Source organism: Leptonotus elevatus, chromosome 10, assembly GCF_054856555.1.
Source record: "Leptonotus elevatus isolate MCC_2025b chromosome 10, RoL_Lele_1.0, whole genome shotgun sequence".
NCBI lineage: Eukaryota > Metazoa > Chordata > Actinopteri > Syngnathiformes > Syngnathidae > Leptonotus > Leptonotus elevatus.
The window spans coordinates 2,840,296-2,862,320 of record NC_141248.1 but is presented as its reverse complement, the minus strand read 5'-3'; the positions used below and the strand labels follow the sequence as shown (position 1 = coordinate 2,862,320).

The following is a 22,025-nucleotide window of genomic DNA, read 5'->3' as shown; positions in this document are numbered from 1 at the left end:
GAAAACCGAAACACCGAAAAAAAATTATGCCAATTTTTACTATCATCGCATTTATTATAATTAATTTAAATTGTAATATTATTATAAAAGATTTATTTAGCACTGGCATTTTAACCAAGCACATTATAAATTGAAATACACACCGCAGACATGTTGGCCAAAGGTACATTAAGCACCTAATGAGGGTTGAGCATTTTCTGGTGGTGTGATTGCACCTTATTGACCATTTGCACCGACGTCACGTGATCACGTGACTGCCCTGTGACGGACGGTGGAAGGAAATTAATGTTGAATGGAAATGGACGTGACCCAGAGCAACTTAGTGACTTAGCGACTGCTATTTTACAAATGAAAAGTTATTATTGCCCATAGAGCCATGGAACCAAAGTTCGCCTGTCAGTTGCACATTCAGTCGGGAGAGCGCGATATTTACTTAAGTTGGAGATCACTAGTTTGAAAACAGCCCCTTACCTTCTGTTGCCTGCTGTTTCGACCAAGTTAATCAAATCGCCGACTTAGCCGGAGTTCACAGCGCACGACCTATATCATTATGTAGTCAAAGCCGTCTCTTCTCCTTACACCGGGGCTGATTCAAAAGCTTGTCGCTGACTGAGTCTCTGGGACGAGATAATATGCTCACACCGAGGGACAATATACCCCGTAATGCAAAGGTAAAACTTGTTTATCATGCTAACTTATTTTTACATAGTCCGTTCTATATTGAAATGCTGTGATGATGTCATGTTACTATGTTTACTAGCAAGGAACAAATGATCGTAGTGGCAAGCTATGCGGCTCTAGAGTGAAAAACTCCAAACACAAAGACAAAATCCCCCATTGTTAAAATGCAATTCGATTATCAAATGCACTTAATACTGTGTGCACTGTGTGTTCCTGCAGTTGGAGTGGACGCTAACTATCTGGCTCGTTAATGTGATTTGAAACACGCAATTCAACACCTCTGTCACAATCTTTGTTAGAGTGTACATTTATCGCTGCAAATCCGTGAATACTTTGTGGGCTGCTAGTCCTTTCTGTTGATTGCTGCTATCAATCGATGTATTTTGTCTTCTTTAGTAGGTATGCGATAAAAAGCAACATTTGGTTTACTCCTTTGTCTGTCTGTACAACCGACCGCACAGCAAGATATGACCATTTTATAAGGTGATCAATTGGATAAAGGACTTTACGCTGTACGAGATTAATTGATTACAATACAGGCAAGTGGCTCTTTTGCAGTCCAGTGTCCCGTAGGGGGCGTTCCCATGAGGGCTGTGACATCGCGTGCAAAAGTTCAATATTCAATGTAGTTTGCACAGGCGGGGACGGATGCGTGCGGCGGGACAAGATGCGGGGAACAAAAAAATCAGTATATTCACAAATTCACCAACGTTTAAAAATACATAAATACATTTGTTCACACCAGCTAATCGGCTTTGGCGACAAACTGCAAAGTCACACACAGCATCCGGTACAGGTCTGCCGCCCCCCGGAAATAGTATTAAGTGTTTCCGTGTTTAAAACTGTTGATAGCAATAGTGCTAGCATTTGCTTAAGTATTTAGCATGGCCACGGGGATGCCGGTGAAAAAGTGGAAGCGTTCGAGGGCTCTTATAAAAAAAAAAGAGAAGGCGCTGCAAGCGAAAGAGTGTCTCACCTGTACTACAGTACACGGCAGTTCTGTCTTTTTTCGACCCGTTTAAATGTTGTACACCAAGCGACGCCGCTCTCCTCCGGTGTGCGTAATGACCCCAGGAGCTGCTGCGACCCACCAGTGCAAACTCACACGGTAAAAAGCCAGCGAGAAGAAAAGGCGGGCACTCAGCCCCGCGTTCGCTGTTTAATTCAAACAGACGCTTTCTTGCAGCGGGTTTTTGCTTGCGTCACCACAACATCCTATTTGGGCCATTTTCTTTCGGCTTTAATTTTATCAAATTTTCGGTGGCCGAATATTCGGTGCATCACTACTTTTTGTTAACCTTTTATCCTGGCTTTCGACCAGCGCTTTGTGTTTGTATTCATCTGTTTTGGTGAATAAACCACTCGCATCCTCCCTCTGTGTTCTGGGATTCTGGGATCCACTCTCCGGTCATACTGGAAACCCTAACAGTAACCTTGTATTATAGTTTATTTCCTTTTATGAATTATTGTGTAGAAGTACCCGGCCGGCTATTGTGCGCGTTTTCCGGCCTTAGCAGCGCTAGCCGCGCTAGCCGCGCTTAGCCGTGAGGCTTACTACGTGTTCATAACAGTCACGCCAAAGCTTCCAACTTTGGCGTAGAGCTCGTTGTCATCATCATCGTTGACATCAATGCGCTTTTTAGTATTGATTGATGCTTTCCGTCTTTGAAAAAAATGCTCAAGCTGAGCTGCTTGTAACCGGTTGCTTGGTCAAGCCATTGTGGCTTGGATCAGCCATTGTCTCCTCAACACTCTAGCTCCGCCTCACGTCTTCTACTGACGCCCACGGTGGGCGGCCCATCCAACCTTGTGCAAAGAGAGTCATCGCTGCCCTCTAGGGGCCAAAACGAGTCTTTGACTAATCAGATCTGCCTGATACTTTCAGCACAGCTGCCCAAGGCTTTCCTGCACCCGTTTTTGAAAAAAAAAAAAAAAAACATAGGGGACGTCTTTTAACGTCCTCGGCGCCCTTCCCTAGGTTTATGCTAAACGTTTTATAACGTTTATGGCAGTCAAAGAGTTAAGAATAATTTCTCTATCCAGCCCTCGTGAACCTTCTTTACCTCTCTTTCAAAAATATTTCATAAGCTAAACTACTTCAATTTTGCTTACTTATGCACAAGTATGCCTATAACAAGCAAGATCTCCCTGTTATTTTCACCAGTATTCTACTATGAATGGTTGTAATTTTCATTTGCCCTTATGGCGAACATCTCACTACCAGAACAATATTGCATTCAGAGGTCCTAAATTTTGGAATGACTTGGATACATTGTTGAAAATGTATCCTCTTATACTGTTAAAAAAATATATATATTGAAGTTACATCGACTCTTGTCCTGATTATAATTATTTTACATCTCCTTCTTTGTCTACTTATAATAAAATCTTAAATCCATTTTTACTGTATGTACCTCTTATTCTCTGTTCTTTCTCTCCTTAATTCAGTTAATTTTGTTCTCTTGTTTTGATAGATAATATTGTCTATCTAGAATCTGTTTGTTCAGATTTGATATGAATGACCCTTTGAGTATGGAGTGGAATAAGCCATTTCAGCTTCATTCCCTCCTTGCACTGTTTTTAAATTGTGCTAAATAAAAAAAATGAATTGAATGACAGCAGCAGTTTTGAGAAGGGAGGGTACGGTGCCGGTAGAGAAGGAAGTTTGAATAATGTTAGTGATGCGAGGGGAGAGGGCAGGAATAGAGGCTTTGACAAGAACAGTGGGGAAAGGGTCAAGTTGACAGGTGGAAGTTTTGGATTTCTGAATAAAAGTGGAGATTTGGTTGACAGATGTGGGGGTGAATGCAGAGAACAGGTGGGTCGGAGCAATATCTGGCATGTCCCACTTTCTAGTGCCTCTTCAGTTTACATGTCTATAGCCTCAGGGTATCACAATGATAATAGATTTGTGTTTAAAGTGATAATAAATAATGACTTCACGAGAATAAATACAAAAATAAGCCTAATCAAGTTCACAACAGCCTGACAACAAAAATAAAATGACCTACATTGGTGTTGGCATCACTTTTCTTTCTGTACTCACCTCATAGTAGCTCTGCACAGCATTGATGAAGGCCTCATCTGCTACAATCTGTGTTTCTCCATTGAGGAATGCCTGAAAACGCTCTTTGACTGTCTGCAGGTGCTGCTTACTGATCTAACACAAACAGAAAAACAAAAATGAGAAAATTATTATAGTAAAGCAGAATCAAAACCCATACTTGACCAGTATGTATACGGATTTGAACATGACAACCGATAAGGTGATTTATAGAATTTGTTTGAATATGAATGCATGTTATACTGTATCTTTTACTGAATTATGATCCCTGAATTATGAAATAGTATTGTTCTACTGAAATATGACCAATAAGGCTCCCCTGCTCAGAGACTCAACACACTGGCCAGTTGCCAGCCCGAGCCCTGGTAACTGTTGCCATGGCCACCACTACAGAAGAAGTATGTGATTATGGCTTCCTTAATGCGGGTCAAAGTTCACAGCTACAGAGGAACCATCTGTCTTCTACTCTTAATCCATATCAATATTGTTAGTCACGTTCAGATGGAAATCAGTACAGTGGTGACGACTCACTGATATGATTTACTTATACTTCCTTGACTAAAGCGCACAGTGGAAACGCATGCATGCTGCTATTTAAACTTTATTATGTTATTAGCATAAGCTTAGGTTTATGCTATTGATACGTTCTGAGGGAACTTTCACTGGTCCTTTATGTTTAAAGATGTATTGAAGTTTAAATTGTTAAAGTTAAAGATTTTTCTACATTATGCATGCTCCACCGATGTCCTAACTATTTAAATGTGACTGCACGTTCCCGACATTTGATAAGTGTTTACCCCGGACGAAGAGAGCTGGTAGGATGGACTTTTGCATGTAAATTTTTCAAGAAGATCCTTTAACTGAAAATTCTCCCTTCATGCACTTCTTTTCTGGATTTTTTACTTGGATAAACACGTTCAAGATTGATACTTCACAACAAATTAAATTAAATAAAACATTTAAGTAACCTTTTTTTTTTTTCAAGTAATGTGTGTTCAGGGAGTGCAATATGTATATATATCTATATATAATATTTTCTCCCCTTCATTGGACTTCATTTTTCTTTCTGGAGAAAAAAAGCAACTGGTGAAAATATAATCAATTAAGTGTAAATATATTTTTTTCAAATCCCCAAAGCCTTTAGCTAAACGAGATGCCACCTTGTGCAGAACAAAGGTTTTGGTTACTGGTTGTGTGTGAGTCAAGCCAGCTGTTCTGTATAGTTGTCAATGCATGTAATGTGTGTGTGTGTGCTGGAGGGTAGGTCACATGACAGCACAGTTGGTGGTCGGTTGACTGATGGGTTTGAATCCCAGCTGTTTCTTGAATTTTTATTTCCCTAAAAAATGTAAACCAATGTAAATTAATTAGATTAAAATTGAATAGAATGAATAAGTACAAACATGTTAATTGAATGTGAGCGAGTAATTGAATGAAAATGTTGAGAATATCGTCAATGATGCACCTACTAAAGTGCACTTTTTTTCAGTTAGCATGTGAAACACGATTGAATTTACATTATTTATATAGATGGAATATGTGTACTAAGTTAAAATCGTGTTCATCTAGTGAATTTTATTTTTTGAAGGTACCTTCCTGTTAACTGCCGATACAGAGGAGCCAGTGACAGCCATTCACTCATAAAACCCAAAAACATATAAATGTGTGTTTTATTATTTGTCTGGCACTCCCAAAAACGTATTTATATGTTTTTGTGTTTTTTTTTATGCTAGAGTATACAGAAGGCTTTGATACAGCTTATGACATGAAGAGGTAGCTTAAAGCAATGTTAGTTATTACAAAAACGGCCAGCAGGTGGCAGCACAGTGCAAGAGATCATCAAGGGCTATGTTGCAATAAGCTCTTTCTGCCAGTGTTTTCAACAGATTTGTGAAAAATAATGAAACTTAGCTATATTCTAATGCTAATTGCTGCAAAACGGAAACTGATACAAGTATACTTTTTTTCCTGATGGAAGAAGAGACTTTAATCCTTTCTTTTGGTAGGTTCCGTGTTTTTATAGCAATAGAACACAATATTCTGTGAACCTTGCAAAATCAGTCAAAATGAAGGGGGGGGGGGGGGGGGGGTTTCAGTAAAAATGGCTGGGAGTGGATGAATAAAATATGCTAAATTTGATAATTAGGATTCCAATTTAAAAAGGAAATACTAACTGATAAATGTTATCCACTTTTTATTTTTATTTTTATTTTTTACATTTTTCACTGTAAACCATGAATGGCTTGATCCCTAGTACGGTCTACATTTTACAAGCGAGACAGGGAGATGGATCATCTTGTGAAGTATTCTCATTCTTTGTGTCAGATATTTTCTAAACTCATTATTTGAACACTTGGCTGCTTGCAGTTGTTTTTGACATATTGTTGCCTCAAGCAACTTCCCCAGGGCTACTCAGCAGCCATGAAGTTCATGATCCACTCTAGTAGTGCATGTTAAGAGCCATCTGTTATAATATGTCAAAACTGTGAAAAGTGCCACTCCAGAGAGGACATACGTCTTTGTGAATGAAAGGCAAAGAAACACACACCAAAGCAGTGATGTCAAACTAATTTTCATCGTGGACAAATGAGCATAATGGTTACCCTCACACGGCCACATGAAAAATGAAAGACAGTCAAAATGTAACTAAATGTAAAATTATGTAAAAAAACAAAAACAATTTGACTACCTGTACACCTAAATGTTGTAGGAGGCCACCAAAATGGTGTGTTTGTTCAACCATTTACATCATCAGCATCAGAGAGCAAGCCATTTTTAATGCTTTAGATGAAGAATTAGAACATTTTAGATCAGGAATTTGCAAAAAAACAAATAAATAAAACAACATTTACAAAATAAATAAATAGTTATAGGGATGTTGGATATTTTTTTAGACCGATACTCAAATATTCAGTACTCACCGATACTGATACCAAGTGCCGATTCCATTCGTACTTCCATACATCCATCCATTTTCTTAACCACTTGTCCTCACAAAGGTCGCGAGGGGCGCTGGAGCCTATCCCAGCTGGCTTCAGGCTTTAGGCGGGGTACACCTTGCCAGCCAATCACAGGGCACACAGAGACGAACAACCATTCACACTCACAATCAAACCTATGGACAATTTGGCGTGTTCAATTAACCTGCCATGCATGTCTTTGAAATGTGGGAGGAAACCGTAGTACCCGGAGAAAACCCACGCAAAGCACGGGGAAAACATGCAAACTCCACCCAGGAAGGCCGAAGCCCGGACTCGATCTCACGTCCTCTGCACTTGGAGGCGGACGTGCTAACCAGTCATCCACTGAGCTACGAACATAGGGCGCACTCACACTAGGGCCATTTCTTCCGTAACGTACTGAAGCCTGATTGCCCCCGACCCTCCCCTGTTCCCCTCCAGCCTGCACTCACATTACTCTAACCAAACCGTGCCCGGGCCCAGTTGCTTCCGAAATATATGTTGTCACGTTGCACGTGTTGCGCGAATGGTCACTCGCTATATACGTCGCACGTACGTACGTGACGTCATGGTTACGTTTTGCACGCACTACTCGCCGCGGCTGTGCGCATGTGCGGCCAACCGTACTGTTTTCTGGCCCACCTCTCACAATCATGCTAAACTGGGGAACCGAATCATACTCAGGCGCGGCTCAATTGCACTCACACCACCTATTGAATCCAGACTTTAGCAGCAAGCATGCTTGGGCACGGTACAATGGCCCTAGTGTGAGTGCGCCCTTATATAACACACATTGAACAACAGGTTCTTTCTAACAGTTCATGACCGAAAATGGCCACAAAAGTGCGGGCCGATACCAGCATCGATAGCCGTTGCGAGTACCGATACCATGAAATGTGCCTGGTATCGGGCCAATACTGATACCTGGTATCAGTATTCACCCATCCCTAAAAATAACACTCACATGTGTGGGCCAATTATCTAGATTGGTGAAAAAATATTAAATTCACTCAATTGTGATATAGAATGTTTTGGCCAGCGATATCATCTGTTCTGATTCTCTTCTGTTCTAAAAATGTCCCCACAGCTGCCATCTGGTTATTTGAAAAATGAGATAACATGGTTCTAGTCTACAGCTATTATCTGCTACTATCTTTCTTTCAATAATTGCTCCACTCAGCATGGAAGCAGCCACAAAGGTGGATTTGACGAATATCACAGTGTGAAACCATTTCCAGATAACTTTGACTTGCCCTCTGTATCTTCAGGCTCTAGTATCATGCAAATCAACATTTTCAGATGGTGTTCTTAACTTAAACAAAGCTAAAACAGGGCACTGTAAAAAAAAATATAAAAAAATAAACATCATGGTCATGTTTCTATTGACAAAATGACAAACTAAATAAATAATTCCAATCATGCATAAATTAATTGCCACAAATTATGGGATTTTGAAAACATAAAAGTATTTTTTGTTTTAAATCTGTACACAACTCCAACAAAAATCTAACTAAGTAAGAGTATTGTTTTTTACTATGTCGCTATGATATTACAGGCCTCATTGTGATGTAACAGAGTTTTTGATTGCAGGATTTAACTGTAAAATAGCAGTTAAATACTGTAAAATCCAAGGATGCTGTAGTTTATTCATATTCATTGGGATATTACAGGGGAACTTAAATGCAACAAAATACTGTAAAATATTACTGTTAATTATTGAGAAATGCTGGTCATTTTTTTCAGTGTAGATTGTTTATCATTTACCAGTCAATATACCCCAAAATACAGAACATTAGGGCTGGTTAAAAAAAAAAAGAGCAAATAATCTATATCGAATCGATGTTCGTTTTCGAGCCTGATATCGATTCATAAAACCCTGAATTGATTATTTTAATATCACTTTTTCTCACAAATTCATAAGAAAATAGAATTTAAAAGGCCAAAATGTTTTTGTATCTTACGGTTTTCTTGAAATTTACGGTTCACATGATTTTAAAAGTATTTTCTTACAATTATGAAATAACTGACTTATTGCACTTTAAGACAGTTCAGAATCGTTTTAATTTATATTTACAGTTATTGAATTAGAATTATGAAAATATTTTCATAATATTTTCATCTCGTCCTTGCTGATGTCAATGTTTCTGTAACATTTAAGTGATTATTACGTGTTACTTTCATTAACAGTTACTACCTCCACAAAATTTTATTTGGAATTTACTGTTTGTGGAGTTTTTATCATCTCCTTGATATTTAAGAAGAATTGATGTTCCATAATTAATATCGATTTGAATTGGGGGGAAATCCAACGAACTGAACTCTTGTGAATCGAAAATCAAATCTATTGAGGAAATTAGAATTGATACACCTGCAGAAAATACAGACAAAAAATTACGAATAAACCTGTAAAACTGCTGTGTCAAATGTGATAGTGTTGAAAATTGTGTGCACCCAAGAAAAAAAGGTTGGTTGCAAAAAGTTAGTCAAAAGCCCTGAGTTGTATTAAGTTAAAAGTTGCTCTTTATTTGCTTGGTCGTTAGTGTGTCTGTGTCATCTTTGGAGATGGAAGTGCAAAGGAACAGACATCAAAAGATAGAAGGAATAAATGAACATTTTAGTTAAAAGGGTAGGATTGCTACGGTACATAATTTTTGACGGAGAGTTATGGCCAATATTGGCTCTTGAATGAATGTGCGTTTGTTATGTGTGTTTCCGCATATGGGAATAAATCAACTGAAGAGCATCAGTAACTTGTGTCCTCCTTTAAATACATACAAGGGTTTTACAGTATGCTGCATCACGACTACTCTGGCAAGTAACATTTATCCCAGAACTTACTTGAGTAAATGATATGAGTAAATGAGTATGTTACTACTTACTACCCACCTTTGACCCTGTCCAATAAAATCACATCTGACAATCAAAGTCCTTTTCAATAAATGACAACATAAAGTAAAATGAATAAATGCCATAATTGATATCAATAATGAATTACACCGTAAAAGTATAATTTTGACCATGAAAACAAACTACATAAAACTCCACCCACGTATCCGTTTCAATCAAAAAACATAAATTGCACCTGCAACAGTAGCATTGTGTATTGATTAAGAACGTATACTGTACTTAAGAGTTATTCAGTAAAACATGATTGCTTGGTGTGCTTTCACTTTCCTCATGATGGTGGTGACATAATAACAAATGGTTGAGTAATCCCAGATTACACACCAACAGAGCAAGACAGGATTGCGAGAGTACTCATCAGGGAAAGAGCGTTTACTGTAAACAAGTCTTACATATGGGGGCAATGCAGTGGCAAGCACTAAAATCTCCCGTGTTGAGGCCTGAAAATGGTCTACAAGCAAAAATATTGAATAATTTCTCCACACAATAAAAATTATCTATATGAAAAACTCAGTTCATACGTATAGTATGACTGCACAAAATAATACATCTGAAAGAAGGACGGCAACAAGGGATCACTTTCACATGCTAGTAGACGTAGCTGCAAAGCATTTTGGTGCTGTTCTCTTTCAATAATTTCTATAAATAATTTCAATAAATATCCACAAAAGTCAATAAAAACACCCTGTAGCCTGGACATCATTTGAATTTCTTCTTTATTAAATATTGCTAAAGAAAATCGCTGTACGATGTTTTGCAGAGAGATTTATGAAGCAATTGAACCTCAACTCACAGTCCTGAGATTTAGCCAGCCAGGCTAAGAAGACAGGCAGGCTCCTAAAATGGAAAATTGAGACAATTTTCCAGCAATATTTTATATATGGTGGTCTATATGAAAGTGTAAATAAGGTTCAATGATGTAAAATGCAAAATGTTTGTAGTCTGTATATATTGATTTTTGTCATGACGCTGGTTGACCAGCGGGCGCCTGGTTGTGTCTCGTCACATCATGCATTGTTAATTCACATTTTAAATCCTGGCAAAAACAGTGGCTGAGACTCCACTGCCACTCGTGAAATGTTATGACAGAACCATTTTAATGAATTAATGCTTGAACATAATACCGTAGTCTTATTCTTATTGGAACTCTTAACTTAAAGTATGTTGCCTGTAAAATAAAGCTAGTCCGTTGCATTTACCGAATACATGCACGTCATGGTGCGCATGGTCAGGATTCGGGATGTTCGATACCACTTTGTTTTCGACTAATACATACTCAACTCTACCAAATACTGATACCACTTGTACATAAAACTCCCCACCCAAAAATTAGAGACTATAAAGAAAGACCTATATCCCAATATATAATTTTTTCCTTAAAATTGCATGAAATTAATGGCAAATTTCTATTCCTATCATTTCTAATCTCTAGGTCTTGATCATACAACGGCCCTGCCGCGAACATCGATACCTTAATGAGACTAATATCTGCATTAATACCAATACCTGGTATCGGTAGTATCACCTCTGCCTCAATTTGAGCCAGGAAAAACCCTGCAATATGAACAAGAATTCAGGTTATGAAAGGGGTAATCCAGGGTAGGGGTGCAGCAATTAACCAGTTTTATGATTAACCGTGTTTTTTAAAAGTCAGGATTAAATAACCGCAGCCGTTCAACAATCGCTCACGTGCGACGCAAAACGAGCCATGTGGCATAGTTCATAGCTCTTCTGTTTCCACACGGCCCATTTAGCGGGTGCACAACAACCCTGGGCTCAGCTTTGAACGGCACCCGGGGAGAGTTGCGTACCTGATGGCTGTGGGTAGGGTTTCGAGGCGGCAGGGCCGCACTGACACCGGTGGTGGGCGTCCAGCCCGACCTGGACCAGGTTGAGTGGTCATGGGGAAAGGGGAGGCCGAAACGAGGCGGCAGCCAGCGTGGCGGAGGCCCCGCTATTTAAAATAAACATTTTCAAAGAATGCTGATGTGATATGTCTACAATAATAACCGTAAAAAATGTAAAAAACGTGCAACAACAATAATCAATAATTGTAAACCAAAATTGGAAAACGTCTTATTCAGGTTTTTAAAACCCCGAATAAGAGCATATTCGGGTTATTGCGCGTGTTTACATGGCCTTTTCAAATCCCAAATATTGCCAATATATAAGTTTTAAAAGGGTTATTGCCTGCATGTATATGTAGTCAAAGAGAGAGTCAGAGAGAGATAACATAATCCTCGTACTTCCACTCGAAGTCAGAGTATGCCGTTTTTATGGGGGGGTTTATGCTAGAGCATACAGAACGCTTTGATGCAGCCTCTAAACTGAAGAGAATGCTTGAAGCAATGGTAGTTGTTACAAAAACGGCCAGCAGGTGGCAGCAGAGTATAAGAGATCAACCAGGGCCATGTTGCAAAAAGCTCTGTCCACTGTTTAAACAGATTTGTGAATAATGATGAAACTTAGCTATATTCTAATGCTAATTGCTGCAAAACAGAAACAGATAGAAATATACGTTTTTTCCTGATGAAAGAAGAGACTCTAATCTTTCATTTGGTAGGTTCCATGTTCATAGCATTAGAACAGAATATTCTGTGGACCTTGCAAAATCTGTCAAAATCCAGTAAAACAGCCGTGAGCGAAAGGAGTTGCTTCAGTGAAAATGGCTGCGAGTGAATGAGTTAAAAAATGGCGTCGGTGCCGTCTTTTTTTCGATTCAGTCGCCAAATGAGCATGATGTTTTTGTAGCGCGTCATGAGTCTGTGTAGAGTGTATGGAATCTCTAGGTAATTTTTAGTTGCCATTGGTGAGTTGGCGAATGTTAAAGCTCAGCCATGAATTCAAGTGATGTTGCATGAAGGCTGTTAATGCCTTTTTTAATGGATGTCTTATGTTTTTAAAACAAGAATGGCTATGTACTTTAAAAGATGCATTGTGGAGTTTCGTCACTTTTTTACTGCAACTGCCAGCTCTGGCCTAAAGCGTACCTGCAGCCTCTGTGTCAAGCTCGTGCATGGTGCGCATGCGAGTACGTGCGCTCGAATAAACTCTTTGTTTTTTCAGTTTTCTTGGAGTCTGAGCTCGAGTTTGGGCTGTGCTTGAAGCCAGCCTCTTTTTTTCAGTTTCCATTTCAATTGTGGCCTAGACTTGCTAACACAACACTCGGGGACGAGCATGAGATCCCCCGTCACCAGTCAACCCCTCCCCACCTTCAAGAAACTGTGTAGTGTTCACCCCGATAGGCGCAGTCGCAGTTAAGACATCAGGGCTCTTTGTACTCATCTGGGCAATTGTGGTGCATGCATGATGCAGAAAAATATTTTAAATAACGATAAAGGACAGACAGAAATGTCCTCAGAACTTTTCAATAGCACAAGCTCTTCTTACATATTCTATATATCAGGGTTCACCAATTCTGGTCCTCAAGGTCTGGAGTACTGCAGGTTTTAGATGTTTCTGCCTACCAACACACGTGATATTAAAGATCAAGAACGTTATCAGGCATGCTGATGAGCTGATTTTATGAATCAGGTGTAAAATTTACTCTTTTTAAAATGGGACCAAATAAACTCAGTTTTAGAGTAATATTTACACTTGGAAGAGAGTAAAGAATTGGAAAAAAAATTAAATTCACCAAAGGGTTGAGGAACGAACTCACGACCTTCAGCTTGGGAGACAGCTGATCTACTCCCTGAGCCATGCAGCTCCTGCTGTGTGTTATTATATCGCTCATGTCAGCTGGAATCTTTGTAACATGAAACATTGTGTTTGGTCTCCTCTTGGATATAAGCAAACAGTAGGAGGGGCATAGATCAGGTGGTAGTGTGGCAGTCTCCCAAGTTGAAGGTGGTTAGTTCGTTCCTCAACCCTTGAGTGACTTTTATTGTATTTATCTTTCAATTCTTTATTTTACTCTTTTCCAAGTGTAAGTATTACTCGAGAACTGAGTCTATTTGGTCCCACTCTAAATTAGAGCTGTCAAACGATTAATTTTTTTAACCAGATTATGTCATGTCTGGGAAGATCTGGTTTTGGTTGAGGGTCCCGATTGGTCCTGAGTGGGTTCCAGCCCTTCCGGGTTGACCAATCCGGGCCCTCAGCCACTTATGCCTGGCCCCAGGTGTGGCTAGTTACCCAATTAGTGTGAGTGTATTTAATTCCCGGGTGGTGATCAGTCGGCGTGGGATCATTGCCGCTTGTCACGGTCACCCCCCGAGTTCTGTCTGTCATTTTGATTTTGTATATTTTCAGTTTGTTGTTTAGTTAGCATTAACCAGTACCCTGGTTAGTGTTTTCTGTAAAACAAAGCACACCAGTTTCGCACTCCTGCTGTGGTTCTCCTGCCTCCCTGCATTTTGGGTCCTCCACTTCACACGCCGACAGACACCACGCCGCTCCGTGACCACACCGTGACAGAATGATCCCACAATAAACGGATCCAGCGGACCAAGAGGCAGGTACCGTTCCAGTTTCGGCGGCGCGCATGCAGCGCCCGCTTCCAGTTTCCGGCGGTGCGTGTGGAGCGCCCGTTGCCAGTTCTGGCGGCGCTCGTACAGCGCCCGTTGCCGATGTTCTGACGGCGCTCGTGTAGAGCCCGTTGCCTGTTTTTCCGGCGGCGCTGATTGCAGCGCCCGTTGCCGATGTTTTGGCGGCGTTTGCGTAGCGTCCGTTTTTTCCGGCGGCGCTAGTTGAGCGCCCGTTGCCAGTTCTGGCGGCGCCCGTACAGCGCCCGCTTCCAGTTCTGGCGCCGCACGTCCTGCGGCCGCCACCGGTTCCCGTTCCGGCGGCGCACGTCGTGCGGCAGCGGCCCCCGGCCCGTTCGCCTGTGCCGCTGCAGCCCCCAGCCCGTTCGCCTGTGCCGCTGCAGCCCCCGGCCCGTTCGCCTGTGCCGCTGCAGCCCCCGGCCCGTTCGCCTGTGCCGCTGCAGCCCCGGCCCGTTCGCCTGTGCCGCTGCAGCCCCTGGCCTCTACGCCGGAGCCGTCATCATGGTTCCGCTACCTGGGAAGATCTGGTTTTGGTTGAGGGTCCCGATTGGTCCTGAGTGGGTTCCAGCCCTTCCGGGTTGACCAATCCGGGCCCTCAGCCACTTATGCCTGGCCCCAGGTGTGGCTAGTTACCCAATTAGTGTGAGTGTATTTAATTCCCGGGTGGTGATCAGTCGGCGTGGGATCATTGCCGCTTGTCACGGTCACCCCCGGAGTTCTGTCTGTCATTTTGATTTTGTATCTTTTCAGTTTGTTGTTTAGTTAGCATTAACCAGTACCCTGGTTAGTGTTTTCTGTAAAATAAAGCACGCCGACAGACACCACGCCGCTCCATGACCACACCGTGACAGATTAATCACATCTTAAAATGTTGATTAATCATGATTAATCACGTAATTAAAAAGGCTTTTTTATCAATAATAATAATAATAATACATTTATCTTGTACATGTTTCAAGGTACTCAAAAATGCTTCACAGAAAGTCCCAGGACAATAATAAAATCAATAATAAAATCAGTACAAAAAGCTTTAAAAAAAAAAAAGTCAAAAACATAAAATCATTACAATAATCAAATCAGTACAAAACTAAGCATTCATAATACTAACCATTAGACATTAAAAGCGACTTTGAACAGATGGGTTTTGAGTTATATTTTGAAAGTGGAAAGGTCAGGGCAGGCACGGAGTGATTGGGGCAGTGTGTTCCAGAGAGTGGGGGCGTCAATGGAAAAGGCTCTGTCTCCCCAGGTTCGGAGATTGGCCCTATAGGGGAGGGACAAAAGGTTGGAACCAGAGGAGCGGAGAGAGCGAGATGGAGTGTGTTGGTGGAGAAGGTTAGTGAGATATGGAGGGGCCAAATTATGGAGAGCTTTGAATGTAATTAAAATAATTTTGAACTTGATGTGTTGAGGATTGGGGAGCCAGTGGAGGTTTTAAAGGACAGGGGTGATGTGTTTACGGGAACGGGTGTGGGTGAGGAGGCGAGCAGCAGAGTTTTGGATGAATTGTATTTTATTAAGGGTTTTGGATGGTATGCCATAAAGAATGCTATTGCAGTAGTCAATTCTGGATGTAATGAAAGCATAGATCAGGGTTTCAGCAGCAAACAAGGTGAGTGAAGAGCGAAGTCGTGCTATATTTTTTAAATGGAAAAATGCTGTCTGTGTTATTTGCTTGATGTGAGGTTTAAACGAAAGAGTAGTGACAAGGAGGATGCCAAGATTACGGATGAGTGGGGATGGAGTGAGGATATTGTCATTGAAATTAATGCAGAAACTTTGAGTGGATTTAGTGAGTTTTTTTTTTTACCAATGAGGATTATGTCGTTTTTTTCGCTGTTGAGTTTGAGAAAATTGTGTTTCATCCAGGTTTTTATATCATTTAGACAGTGGGTGAGGGTGGTAATGGTATTGGAGTTTATGGATGTGGTCTGGTTTTTTTCTGCCAAAATTGAAGAGCACCTGTTTTATGTTCATTCTTTAGACATTTATGTTATGAGGACGTCTTCAAAAAATGTTGATCTTCTGCACCCGCTCATCCTCTTTTTCTAATCAGCTAATTACTTACATAATTTAAAATGAAAAACAATGACCCTAGTAGTTGGACATGAACAAATATTCTGAATGTCATACGCAAACATTTATTAAATGCTTGACTTTAATGCATGACGTAGTTATGTTTATTGCTCAAACAACCTGTGCTACCTTTAATGTAACCATCTGCTATAATGCTAGAGGATCATCTGCGGTCTAAATTAATAGTGGGATTAATCTGTGTTAATACATGAATTTTTTTTTTTTTTTTTTTTTTTGCGAATAATCAATGTTAACGCTTTAACTTTCACAGCACTACTCTAAATAGAATCACTTTTACTCTACATAATTTACTGTGGAGGTAGGTATACAGCTATAAAAAAAAATTCAAAACAAGTAAATTACTAATTGTTTAGAAAAAAGAAAAACACTGAAAAAAACAGTTCAGCGTGTACCTCGCCTACTGCCCGAAGCCAGCTGGGATAGGATCCAGCGCCCCCCTCGAACCTTGTAAGGACTAAGCGGTTAAGAAAATTAATGGATGGATGGAAAAAAATGAAAAAAATACATGTCACTAGTATACTACTGTGTGCAAACTTTTGCACCCCTCTGTACAGTTATTTACTAATATACATGTCCAGTGTACACATTTGGCTGCACTCAATCCATTCTGTCATTTTTCAAATAAGTTTTGTTTCATTTTAGAGCAAGTAAGGAAGACAAACTAAGTACGGTCATGTGCCATAGTAAAAGGTTTGGGAAACCCTGCATGACAGACAATGTGACTATCACGACCGTATAAGACATTCTGGTATACTTTGCTACATGTTTTTATCCATATTTAAAAAAATGTGGTTAAATGTGGTTGTATTTGTACCACCTCTATCTTTTCCATTGTTTTGAAGACCTACTGGAAGAAGTGCTAGTGTCCTAGTTTCTCTAAAAGCATGTGGATTTGAGATGCTAATTGTCCGGTGGCCTCATAGACAGCAGTGATGAGTATCAGTCTCAATAGATTTGATTGGTATGATGACTCACCCACGGCCTATAATTATGCGACACTCATTGCCTTGTATAAGTGGATGCATGAGAGGACCATCTCACACTCAAGCATGTAGTGTAAGTTCATGTGGTTGTGTGTGCTTGAGTAAAAACACAGCAGGGCAACTGGCAAGGCTTTCATCATTAGTAGCTTACATGCTGTCCTCATAAATTATGCAGACACAATAAATTGTTATCACAGACGCAGGAATTCGTGATGGGAATGCTGTCTCTTTCAGCTCCCTAAAAAGAGCTCTATCGGCTCCCAAGTGGCTATTACATTTTTTAGTTGATTCAATTACTTTAATACCAAATTACTTAAATGACTTATGTTTGCAACAAATCCTTTTTAACATATTTTTCCTGATGAATTGAAAATAGCAAAAGTGATGCCAATTTGACTCTATTTATAGTGGGACCAAATATACTCAGTTTTAGAGTAATATTTACGCTTGGAAAAAAGTAAAATAAAGAATTGGAAAAAATATATACAAGTCACTCAAGGGTTGAGGAACAAACTCACGACCTTCAGCTTGGGAGATCTACTCCCTGAGCCACACAGCTCCTGTTGTGTGTTAATATATCGCTCGTCAGCTGGAATCTTTGTAAATCCAAGAGCCCTCTTGGATATACGCAAACAGTAGGAGGGCCATAGCTCAGGTGGCAGTGTAGCTCCCAAGCTGAAAATCGTGTGTTTGTTTATCAACCCTTGATTCTTTATTTTACTCTCTTCCAAGTGTAAATATTACTCTAATACAGAGTCTATTTGGTACCACTCTAAATAGAGTCAAATTCACTCTAAATAGAGTCAAATGTACTGTGTATTGTGTAAAATTATACACCTGTTTCTTTGTTCCTTGATTTTTTTTTAATACTTGAAAAACGTTTTGTAGTAAGACACTATTGTTAAAATAATAATAAAATAAAATAACTAGCTCCAGTATGTATGGTATTTCTTTCATTTTAACATCTTTTTAATTCCAGCTAGCTTTTCATCACTCAGCGTAAGTAACGTTAACTGAATCGCACATTCAGCCACTAGCAGACATGCATGTTGTTTGAACTACCACAGAAATAGTTGCAGTAACATTTTGCTAAACGAGGGTATGAGATGAACTAAGGTCAAATCGAATGTTGAGTTGAGCTATTCTCGCAACGCGATTATTTAGAAAGTCCATGCAGTTTGTGTAGATGCTGGAGCCAAACCAAACGGCTTCACATAGCGTCCTGTGCAGATAAAAGCTTCCCATACAAGCCGAAGAGGAGCTGGCAGCAGGAACAGAATGTAGAGCGATGTAGCTGGTAAGTAAGTGCATGGACTTGTTAACAGCTGTTGAACCAAGATAGTAATAGTATTTAGCATTGATTTGAGCAAAACCCCACCTGAATCACAGGCGATGTTCATGCTTTTTTTTTTCATTGAATAAACAAATTTACAAGAAACAGCCATGATTTTTATTTCTTTGGCCAACAGCATCTCGGGCCCTCAAGCAGTACCACCCACTTCCCAGATGACTGGGTAATGTGTTTTATAAGGCGTCTGTCTGAGTGTGATCTTAAAACAAAATGTCAAATGAGTACTCTTTCATCCTTTGTCTAACTTAAAATCTGCTGTAAATAGTAGTCTGCAAATTTATTACTACCTCTTGAACACGTCCACATTTTGTCAAATTACAATCACAATTGAATACGCCTATACTCTATAGAGTAAAGTCCATGGCATGTCCTTTTGACAATAACCCTATTAATGAAGGTGCCGCATTATTGCGTAGGGAATTAAATATTCGTCGTGAGATTGTTATCAGACCGCGGATAGATATGCTGGCATTTCCGGACAGTTTTCTTTTTTGAGCGGTACCGTTTCACATCACGGTCATCTACATACACAACTTAATCCGTCCTTACATTTTCAATTAACATTGCCGGCGCCGTAGTCATGCGCTCACGTCACAGCATTTATTCTGTGTTGCGCTCCGTTTCTTTCTTATAACCATTTAAATAATGTTTTCATATTTCATCTTAAGTCAAGTGTGCTTCTCCAGCAAAGGATTGCACCTAAATGAAATTAATTAATGAGTTACCATTCAACAGGTTTCCACTGTAATATTATTATGATTGCAAAGGACTACATTTAAATTTACGCATTGACCCGACACCCGAGCAGCAACGTTCTCCCACGAAACCTTACTCTATAGGGAGCCGCTGCGGTGTTGCACTTTATTTCTATACACATGTTCAAATTCGCCATATAATCGCATTAAGATTTTCAGTTGAGTGAAAAAAAACGCGGAAGCAGAGGGCAGCGCCACGCTCTGGGCTTCCCCGTTGCCATGGTGACTCCACGAATTGTGGCTCCCTTGAGTTTTTAGTGTAGTGTCAACGCCAGGTGAAACTACTCTGCGTTGATATAACTACCTCAAATCAGAACCGAAAACGCAGAGTTTCCTATCTCAGGGCATGTCAACTTGCTGTTCAGGGTTTGTCTCTGTGTTTGTTGAACATGCTTTGTGAAATTAACCCCTAATGGGGTTTTTTTAGTTTTCCTCCTGATTTTTTTTTATTTTGACAGTACGATGATGATATTCTGCAAAAAAAAAAAGTATGTTTAGTTCCCCGTTAAGAAGCATTTGGTGTGGCGTCGAATCATATTTTTGTACCCTCAACAGTTGATAACGCCTTTCATTTGTGGTCTAATTTGGGCCTTAAACATCTAAATGACCTTTTTGTGGATGATGTTTTTGCCTCTTTCGCACAGCTAGTCCAAAGATTTAATATTCCTAAATCACACCATTTTAGATATTTGCAACTTAGAAGCTTTGTTGAGTGTCATAGCACTTTTCCCAAATAACCACCTACAACAGTTATAGATGATGTTATGTCTTTAGCTCTAACAGAGAAAGGGGGAATCAAGTGCATTCTAAATCTTATTTCTCATACGGTAGCTCCGTCCTGATCTAGAATTAAAGACTTGTGGGAACATGATCTGCAAGCACCACTTGGAGATGGACTGTGGTTCAAGGTTTTGGGTAGGGTACATAATTCATCTATGTGCGCTCATCATGCTCTGATTCAATTTAAGATCATGCAGTGCATCTATTACAGTACACTAGTCTAAGGTAAGATTGTCCAGAATCTTTCCAGAAATCAGCCCTTTGTGTGATAGGTGTAAGATGGCGGATGCAACACTGATCCATATGTTCTGGTTATGTCCAAGTTTATAAAAATTTTGGAGGGGTATTTTTGAAGCCCTATCCCTAGTGTTAGGGGTTGAAATGACTCCTGATCCTTTAATATCGATATTTCGAGTTTTACCAGAGGGCCTGTGGCTACCTACTTGGGGGTGCAGGGTCGTTGCTTTTACTACCCTTTTGGCGCGATGTTTGATTCTTTTGAGGTGGAAAGAAGATGCCCCACCCACAACTTCGTACTGGATAAGGGACAAACTGATGAACCTCAGGCTTGAGAAATAGATATACTCTCTGTGGTTCTGAAAATAAATTTTATAATTCATGGGGACCTTTTCTTTCATTTTTACAACACCGTCACACAATTGCAGGAATGACATATGCACTCTCGTACCGCTAATCCTGCTATGGTGGATGGGCTGACAACGGTACGGTCGCTTTTCTTGCTGCTCCTACTTGGTAGAACATCTGACTTTGTATTCTATTCTGATACTGTCACCATTATGTATTGTGAGTGAAGGTAGCGAAGAACTCTCTATGGACATTTATGATTAGACTTGGACTTTATGGTGGGTTGTGTTGGATAGCTTAGAGTGAAACAGGGTTTGTTTGTTTTTTTCAGTTTGGGGAGAGGGCGGGGTCTGTTTTGTATTCTTGTGAAACCAGTAAAAAGAAATTTTAAAGAAAATAAGCATTTGGTGAACGTCTCTTCCCTCTGGATTGTGTCCAGGCTCATACGATGGATAAAAATGTTTGTCCTCCTTGCGTTCTGTCGTTTTGTTGTTGTTGTTTGTTTTATTTCCTGTGTCCACTATTACTGCTGCTGAAACTTCCCAATTGTGGGACTAATAAGAGTTGTCTAATCTCGTCTTGACTTTATCTCTGACCTCTCCTGTGTGGTCCTTTTGGCTACATGTTTTACCAATCATTGCGCACCTATTTTCTGGGTTTGGTCAGCAAACTGAGCCATGATTGGTCGTTACCTACTTCCTTAGCACAGGCGATCTCATCTTCAGTCAACAGCAAGTGGAACAATTAGTAATTAAAACGGTATTAATTGTACATAAAGAATAAAGACGTTAGCAAAGTCATTCTGGACAAAATATTAACTTTTTGCTGCTGAAAATGGCTCAATGAGTCAAGTATCCCTTTAAAGTGCAAGAATGCTAAATGTAGCTGCTGCTTATTATAGCTTGAGGCACATCTGTTGTCAACACATCGCTAAACAGACACCCAATTTGAGTGGGAAATGGTCATGTGAAGTAAATGGTAGTGTTTGTTTAACTTAAATGGTAATCGCGAGCGCGCTAATCCTTATCGTGATTGCTAACTGTTAGGCTGATTGTGTTGGTGTTTAATAAAGCTCGTGCACAGAAGATAATAAAATTTGTATATAGTCGTGATAAAAAAAAATTACATACACTTGTAAAGAACATAATGTCATGGCTCTTTTGCGCTTCTAGTTATTTCGATAACTCAATTTTTTTTTCTAATAGAGTAATTGGAATGGATACTTTCTTGTTACAAAAAAAGATTCATACATTTTTGTTATTTTATGACTTTATTCGGGGTTAACAGAATAAGTGACCAAATCTGCTGGGTCAAAACTATACATACAGCAATGCTAATTGTTGGTTACATGTCTCTTGGCCATGTTCACTTCAATTAG

The 22,025-nt window shown here is 39.9% G+C and overlaps 1 protein-coding gene across 7 annotated transcripts in view; it reads right to left on the bottom strand.

Annotated features, from left to right (window-relative positions):
- cadpsa (Ca2+-dependent activator protein for secretion a) overlaps positions 1-22,025 on the bottom strand; it is a 176,823-nt gene that overhangs the window by 146,199 nt on the left and 8,599 nt on the right. For all 7 annotated transcript variants that reach the window (XM_086086186.1, XM_086086187.1, XM_086086190.1 and 4 more), the window contains exon 2: positions 3,728-3,841. In XM_086086186.1, the coding sequence (XP_085942312.1) occupies positions 3,728-3,841 (114 nt within the window). The remainder of the gene's footprint in view (positions 1-3,727; positions 3,842-22,025) is intronic.